At 38.7% G+C, this 8,710-nt stretch overlaps 1 protein-coding gene across 1 annotated transcript in view; it reads right to left on the bottom strand.

The window, feature by feature from the left end:
- Positions 1–7,168, bottom strand: part of SUSD1 (sushi domain containing 1) — a 170,629-nt gene extending 163,461 nt beyond the window's left edge. The window contains exons 1-2 of the mRNA XM_006900855.1: positions 7,066–7,168; positions 6,636–6,743 (exon numbers count right to left, since the gene is read on the bottom strand). Of these exons, the coding sequence (XP_006900917.1) occupies positions 6,636–6,743; positions 7,066–7,168 (211 nt within the window). The remainder of the gene's footprint in view (positions 1–6,635; positions 6,744–7,065) is intronic.
- Positions 7,169–8,710: the final 1,542 nt, after the last annotated feature.

Raw genomic sequence — 8,710 nt, 5'->3', positions numbered from 1 at the left:
GTACTCAAGTATTTTATAAATTCTGGATATAAGTCCCTTATCTGATATGTCATTAACAAATACTTTTTCCCAGTCAGTGGCTTCCCTTTTTACCCTGATGGAGAAGTTTTTGGATGTGCATAGGGATTTGATTCTTAGAAGATCCCATTCATCTACTTTATCTTCTCCTGGTTGCAGGTTTTTCAGGATATTTGGAAGACTGTTTATGTTGTGGATTAGGATTTCTAGCGTTGTTTCTGGCTTTTCTTTAATGAAGTTTATAGTCCTTGGTTTTAGTCCTAGGTCCATGATCCACCTTGAATTGGTTTTTGTATATGGAGTGAGGTGTGGATCTTGCTTAAGTCTTTTGCAGATACTTTTCCAATTTTGCCAACACCATTTGTTAAAAAGGCTGTTGTTTCCCCACTTAACTGATTTCATCTCCTTGTCAAAAATTAGTTGACCATAGGTAGATGGGCAGGTTCTTACAACTCTATGCTCTGCAGCTTTGGAAGTCTTAGCCTCCGCAGGAATACTCCCTCCTGAAGACACAGAATGACTCTACTAACTGAAAGCTAAGAATGTTACCAGGTCACTTTGAGCTACTCACACCACTGGATCAACAGGCAATGATGAGAGTTACTGTACCGGCTAGTGTGATTGATCCTGATGACTAAGGGGAATTGTACTGATAATATATAATAAGAGTGAAGAAGAGTATGTCTGGAATACAGGAGATTCTTTAAGCCATAACTTAATACCACCACATCCTGTGATTAAAATCACTAGAAAACAACAGCAATTCAATTCTGGCATAACTACCCTTGGCCCAGACCCTTTAAGAATGAAGGTTTGGGTCATCTTCCCTCACAAAGAAACCAAGTCAGCTGAAGTATGTGCTGAGGTAAAAGGAAATTCAGAATGGGTGGTGGAAGAATGCAGTTGGAAGTATCAATTAATTACAACTATATTTTCCAAATCAAGGACAGTAGTTATTATATCTAATTCTTCCCTATATTTGTACATAAAGAATTTTTATGATTTCACCTACCAAATACAAGATATAATTGAAGCTAATACATTTCCAGAGAAATGATGGCCAAGTGGTTAAGAGTTCAGTTGCCAACTCAAAGGTCCAAATGCACCAACTGATCCAAGGGAGAAAGATGGACACTCTCTTCCCATGGAATTTATAGCTGCTGAAAACCTGCTAGAGTGTCAGTATGAGTTGGTTCCAATTCAGTAACAATGAGATGTTGTTGATGTTAAGGACATTTCCAGGTGTGAGCATGTTAGTTGTACCATGTTGGGTACAAGAATTATTTTATCATTACACTTAAGTATGTTGTTGTTATTAGGTAATTACCTGGGTTTTTTTTTTTTGGGGGGGGGTGTTTTAGGTAATTACCTGTTGAGTTGAGTACAACTAAAACAGATCTGAACCCAGTCCTATCTGTGTCATCCTCATCATCTCTGACACACTTAAGTTCATTGCTACAGTCACTGTATCAATCCATCTCTTCCTCTCTTTCACTGACCCTCCACTTTTCCAAGCATAAGATCCCTTTCCAAGGAATAGTTTCTCCAAGTAATATGTCCAAAGCATGAGAGACCAAGCTTCACCATCTTTGCCTCCAAGGAGCACTCTGGCTATACCTTCTCCAACACATATCTTATGGTAATCCATAAGACATTCAGTATTCTTCTCCAACATCAAAACTCAAAGATATCTATTCTTCTCCTATCATCCTTATTCACTGTCCAGCTCTCAGATGTATATTGAAAAGACTATGGCCTGAATCAGGTGCACCTTTAGTCTTTAAAATTACATCAATGCTCCTTAGTATTTTAGAGAGGTCCCTGACAGGAGACTTGATCTGATACATTTCCTGATCTCCTAATTGCTGGTTCTAAGGGTGTGGATTGTTCATTCAAGCAAGATGAATCATTGACAACTTCAATCCTTTCTCCTTCTATCATGATGTTGCCTAATGGTCCAGTGATGAAGACACTTGTTTTCTTGATGTCGAGGTGCAATCCATACTGAAGGCTATAGTCCATTATCTTCTGCAGCAAGTGTTTCAAGTTCTCCTTTCTTTCAGAAAACAAAGTTGTATGATCAGCATAATGCAGGTTGTTGATGAATCTTCCTCTGATCCTGATGCTACTTTCCTTTTTATAGAGTCCAACTTCTTGAATGATTTGCTCAGAATACAGATTGTGACTTACAACAAATCACTTGGGAGGGGATTGTCCATTCTTATCCCACACAGTAGCTGGTGGATTCGGACGATGTGTTTACACCCGAGCACAGCTTCTCGCTATTAGGCCTCCAGAACTTCCATATAGATGTATGCACATATGCTGCTGTTTGTGCCATTGAATCAAGTATGACTCATAGTGTCATAGTGACCCAACAAACAACAGATCTGAACCCTGTCCTATCCTGCACCATCCTTACCAACCCAATACTTGTTCCCATTGCTCCAGTTACTGTGTCAATTCATCTCATTGAGGGTTTTCCTTTCCTTCTCTGACCCTCGATGTTTCCAAGCATAATGTCCCTTTCTGACCCTCGATGTTTCCAAGCATAATGTCCCTTTCTGACCCTTGATGTTTCCAAGCATAATGTCCCTTTTCTAGGAATAGCCTGTCCTAGCAACAAAATTAACAAAACTCTGTCATCCTTGCCTTCAAGAAGCACTCTGGTTACACTTTATCCAACACATATCTGTTTGCTTTTTTTTGGAGTCTGTGGGATCTTCAACACTACAATTCAATTGTATTGATTCTTCTATCATCTTTATTTATTGTCTAGTTCTCAGATACACAGTAGTTGACTGGAAAGATTATTATTTAAATCAGCTGCACCTTAGGGTTTTTTAGTATTTTAAAAAAAATTTCATTTTATATTGGCTTGCTTACAAGTTCATATACATTGTGATTCACACTACTCTTCATTCGCATTGTGTTTCATACAATCATTCTCATTCATTATGTTTTATAAAATTAATCACCATGCTCACCATTATCCTGTCTTTTCAGGTCCCTGCCAGATCTTTCTCATTTTTTTTACCCCCACCCTTTACTCACTAAATTGTGCAACCCTGTCATTTCATCCCTCCCCATTCTCACCCCTCTGTTCCCATCCCTTCCCCCCTTGGGTCTGCATACATGTTTTACCAGTTATCCTTCTATTTTTACAATAATGGTTTCATTCAGCATTTGTCCATATGAGACTGAGTTAATAACTGAGACACAAACATATTTGCACACTAATATTTATAGCAGCTTTATTCACCATCACAAGAACGTGGAAATAGCCCAAATGTCCAACCACAATTGAATGCATTGAGAAATTGTGGTACATTCACACAACAGAATACTATGCAGAACTCAGAAGCAACAATTCTGAAAAGGAATACATAACTTAGGAGAGACTGGATAGCATTATGCACCTTAGTTTTTAAACTGACATCATTGCCGAACGCTACCAGTCTCTTTATCTCCTTATTGCTGGTACCAAGAATGTTGACTGTGGATCCAAATAAAATTTGATAATTGACAGTTTCAATCTTTTCTCCATCTATCATGATGTTGCCTATTGGCTCAGAGGTGAGTATTATTAAGATGTAATCCATATTGAATCCATATTGCACACCTTCATCATCTATAGCAAGAGTCCTACTCACTTTATGCAAACAAGGTTGTATCATCTGTATAATGCAGGTTGTTCATGAGTCTTCCTCCAATTCTAATGCCACACTCTTCATAAATCCCAGCTGCTTCATTCAATATACCATGCCAAATAGGTATGGAGAAAAGATATGCTGAATAGGAATGGAGAGAGGACATAGCCTTGATGCATACACACATACATATGAGGATGACAGCAGAAGAATTAATGCCTTTGAGCTGTGGTTCTGGAAAAGAGTATTGAACATACCATGGACAGCCAAGAAAACAAACTGGTCTGTTGTGGAAAGGATGAGGCAAAGATTTTGAAACTCCATCTCACATACTTTTGGCATGTTGCCAGGAAATATCAGTCATTGGAGAAGGACATGATGCTTGGAAGAGTAGAGGGTCATCAAAGAAGAGGAAGACCTTGGATAAGATGGATTAACACAGCTACTGTGGGAAAAGGGTCGAGGCATCAGAGATGATGAGGTTAGCTCAGGATAGGACAAGGTTCAGAGTCATTGTTCATAAGGTCACTATAAGTCTGGTCAACTCAATGGCGCATAACGTCAACTAACATGTATACATATAAATACATACCCACAAACAGAGACATATACACACATATATACATACCATATATATATATGCACTCATACATATGCGTATGCATATATCATATACACATACATATACACATACACATACATATACATATACATATACATATACATATACATATACATATACATATACATATACTAGCCTAGTAGTAAGAAGGTTCACTGTCAACCTGAAAGTACAGTGTCCTCTTGTGCAATTTACTGCCTCTGAAAACCTGCTAAAGGGTGAACTATGGATCAACTCCAACTCACCAGTGTTTGTACACATGTATGTATGTATGTATGTATGTATACATCATGACACACATACATATGTATGTATATGTCTGTGTATAAATAGAAATACAAATATATATATGTATGTGTGTATATATATGTATTTAATGCACACACACATGTTTTGCTTCTCTAGAGAACTCAGCCTAAGATACCCCTGTACTCTTCACCAGAAGGAACACTTGGATGTGGTACAGGATTCTAGCACCTATATACTTCCTGGTCTAATATCATGATATTACAGTCCCTCTGGCACACAGGGATCTCTGGAGGCCTCATGGGTAGAGTTGTGCTGCCAACCAAAGGCACAAGATTCTAATCCAGCAGCTGCCTCAGAGGAGAAAAATGGGCATCCCCTCCAGTGTGATTTACAGCCTCTGCAAGCTTGCTAAAGGGTCAATTATGACTTAGTTCTGATTGACCGCACATAACAACTGGTGCACATATAACCTCACTTGTACTCTGCAGTGTCTCACCAGGACCCTTCAAGAGACACACAGTATCTCCTATGTGGAAGCAAGTACCACACAAATTCGAAAACCCCTCTCCAAAGAGAAGTTTCTATTCAAATGTCAAAGAGCAATCACGAGAGCAGATAACATTACTAGGAGGAGACATTCATTTGAGGAAGGGGCAATAGAGGCTTTTCTGTATACCCCACTTTATTTCCAAGAATGACAAACACACATCTCTAAAAGTCTAGAGGGAGAGATCAAACAGGACACACTCCACCCTGCAGGGAGGGTCAGCGTGTGTGATTATGAAAGCTTGTATCTGTCCAATGGAATGTGCTGATCTGGCCAGGGGAAATTGCTGGTATGACATTTTTAACTTAGTACTGAATTTTTATTTGTCTTTAAAAAGAAAGAAGGGGGAAAAGAAAAATCACAGCAAAACTACACTGTTAATCCACAACTATAGTGCAAAACCAGCAATATTTTTATTTTGTTTAACAAAGTTGCTAGGAAGAAACCAGGAGATTCTTATAGCATTTACTTACATAAAATAGTTGTGAAACTCTTTCTCTGAATTGGGCTTGAATCTGGATATCGTCTGATTCTTGGGACATGAGAGATGCCATGGGGCAAAAATCATCTTCTCAGATGCTTCTAGCCTAATGGTCTCTTTATTCTTTTTTGGTGAGTTTATGGGGGGAGGGTGATGGGGTGTTCTTTGTATTTTTTTAAAATCACCCAAGATCCCAAAGGGTCAGAACTAGAAAATAATTTGGAGGATGGATTGTGAGCCCAAGGCCACAATAAGCCACCAATTATCCAAGGAGACAAGAAAAAAAATTGTGTTTTATTTTGCTTTATGATAAGAATAGCATTATAGCAAAAAAAAAAAAAAGAAAAAAAAAGAAAGAAAATCAGAAAGTATAAGGTTGAAATCAAAGTGATTCCATTTTGCTGACCTTCTGATACTACCAGAATCAGAAAATTGTATTCCAGGAAATCATAAATTCTCACTAATGTTTACCCCTACACACTCAGAAGAAAAAACAAGCAGTCCTGAAAAAAGTGGAAAATGGCCCCAGGCCCTTCAAACTGCTGTGACTACTGGATAAATACCCCACTCTTCCTTTTCTTTGTTGGGCACTGATGTCAACTAAGCTCAGCCCAGTTTCACCAAAAAGTGTGGTTTGGGGTTTTTTTGTTTGTTTGTTTTTTGTCTATCTACTCAGCTAGGTTGCTTCTGGATTTCTCAGTGAATTTGAATCTTTCTGAAAGATTTAAGAAATGTGACGTATTTGTTCAAGTTGTTATTGTTAAATTCAAGTCTTGAAATGGATTTCAAATTTGTGTTAGTTCATAGAGCTTTCATATATTCAAATTCAATGACCTCTAATAGAAGAAACACCACCTTGGAAACATTAGAGCGAAAGTATATCCAAGCACTAAAAAAAGCAAAACAAAACAAAATTTAAAAAAACCCACAACCTATTAAAGTTCACAAATCATCTTATCATGAAGGCTTTGTGCAAAAGAGCATTGTTTCCCTCTAAGGACATTAACTATTAAAGCCAGAGAATTTTGTTTTGTGCTGCAACTATTCATCTTAGAATTCAGAACTTACCAACACACTTGGTCCTCCCATTGCCCACAAATCCATAGTTGCACATACAGACCTTCTTCCCTCCTATTTCTTGGCAGGTGGCTTGTTCATGGCAAGTGGCACAGACATCTAAAATGGAACCATAAGTTGTATATTTCAGGAAAAGAAAAATTCATTTACCTATGCTAGACAGATATCGTTTTGGGTAGAAGATTTACAATAGAGAATCTAAGCTCTTTGGAGGCCAAGATTTCCATAGCTACTCATTGCTCATAGAATAGAGTGTAAATTCCTGTGCCAAACAATCAATGCTCTTCGCAGTCTGACTCCGAACTCACTGTTTCTCCAGCATTACTGTTCTCACCCACAACCCTACAAAGTATTCTCCCACCAGGAGAAACCAAGTACTCTTTCCCTAACACATACGTCTTTGCTTTAAGTACACTATTACTTTTTCCTAGGATGTCAATCACTTCTTCTCTGAATTTACTCACAAATTTAAGAGATAACTTATATGAGTAGCATTGATTACATTCTTCAAGATAAACTACCATTCTCACTTTGTTCCTGAATAACCATCCAACATTAATATAAACTCAGGGCTTTCTATGATGTCCGTTTGAAGACTAAAATGCAACTGATTCAGGTCACAGTTTTGCTATGCACATGAGAGCTGGGCGATGAATAAAGATTACAAGAAGAAACACTGACATCATTGAGTTGTGATGTTGGAGTATTGAATATCCATGGACTATGAAAATAAAACCAAACATATCTTTGAGAAGGTACAGCCAGCGTGTTCCTTAGAGGCAGGGACGGTGAAGCGTTATTTCACATACTTTGGGCTTGTTGCTGGAAGAGGCAATTCCTTGGAAAGGAACATCATGCTTAGAAAGGTAGAGGGTCAATGAAGGAGAGGAAGACTCTCAAAGAAATAGACAACAAGGACTCTCAGTGGGATGGAAGAACAATAGCAATGAGCTCAAGTATGTCAGAGATGAGGAAGATGGTGCAAGATAAGGCAGGGTCGTTCACAGGGTCTCTATAACAACAACAACAACAACAACAACAACAACAACGCTTCCTACACACATTCCTATCTTCTATTTCAAGTTGATATTATCAATTGATCCCATAAATGTAGTTCTTAAGAGAACATCTTGCTCTTGCTCAAGCAAGATGTCTTGTGGTTTCTAGGGTTGGTGAGTTTGGATTTTTTTTTACACTAGTTAAGCTAAACTACTACTAAGTTTTGTTTTGTTTTGTGCTCTTGAGTTGGAACTGATCCATAGCTGACTCTCTAGTGGTTTTCAGAAGCAATTAATTGCATAGGAGGAGACTGTCCACCTTTCTCCTGAGGAGCAGCTGATGGATTTGATCTGTGTGCCTTTGGGACTGCAGCACAGCTTCTTACCAGTAGGCCACAAGAGCTCTATATGTCTTGTAGAAAGTGTAGCCAGACTGCTCCTTGGAGGCAAGGATAGTGAAGCTTCATTTCTCATATTTTAGACATGTTGTTAGAAAAGGTTAATCCTTAGAGAAAGACATCACACTTGAAAAGGTGGGGGGATGGCAAAGAAGAGGAAGACCCTCAAACACATGAATTGACACAGTGACTGCAACAATGGGCCAGAGTGGGTCAGGGATTGTGAGGCTGGTACAGGATAAGTTCAGATCTTTTGTTTATAGGGTCATTGTGAGATGATTTTAGGGAATATTTGGTTTAAACTTTAAAGGTTACCTTAGGGCAATATGTCAAGGGTTCATCCACCTACCATGGGTGCAGAAAGTCTAGAATCCATGAGAATTTTAAGTTCTGCTCTTTATTTCCCTCCTGTTGATCAGATTTCTTCTCTAGAATCTTTAATAAACCCAGCCAGAGAGGGAGGGAGAAGGCTTCACTGGGCAAGGTCACTTCGGATAACAGCAGAAGGAGACGTCTTCCAGGTCAGACCCAGCGAAACCCGGCCAGAGAGGGAGGGAGAAGGCGTCACTGGGCAAAGTCACCTCGGGCCAGAAAGGAAAACATAATCTACACAAGAGTTCTACAGGACACGTCAACTTCCCTTGGAGACAGTACAACTAAACTTAAGAGA

Source organism: Elephantulus edwardii, unplaced genomic scaffold (genome assembly GCF_000299155.1).
Source record: "Elephantulus edwardii isolate Elephantulus edwardi_28Jun2011 unplaced genomic scaffold, EleEdw1.0 scaffold00297, whole genome shotgun sequence".
Classification (NCBI taxonomy): domain Eukaryota; kingdom Metazoa; phylum Chordata; class Mammalia; order Macroscelidea; family Macroscelididae; genus Elephantulus; species Elephantulus edwardii.
This window is presented reverse-complemented; position numbering and strand designations above follow the sequence as displayed.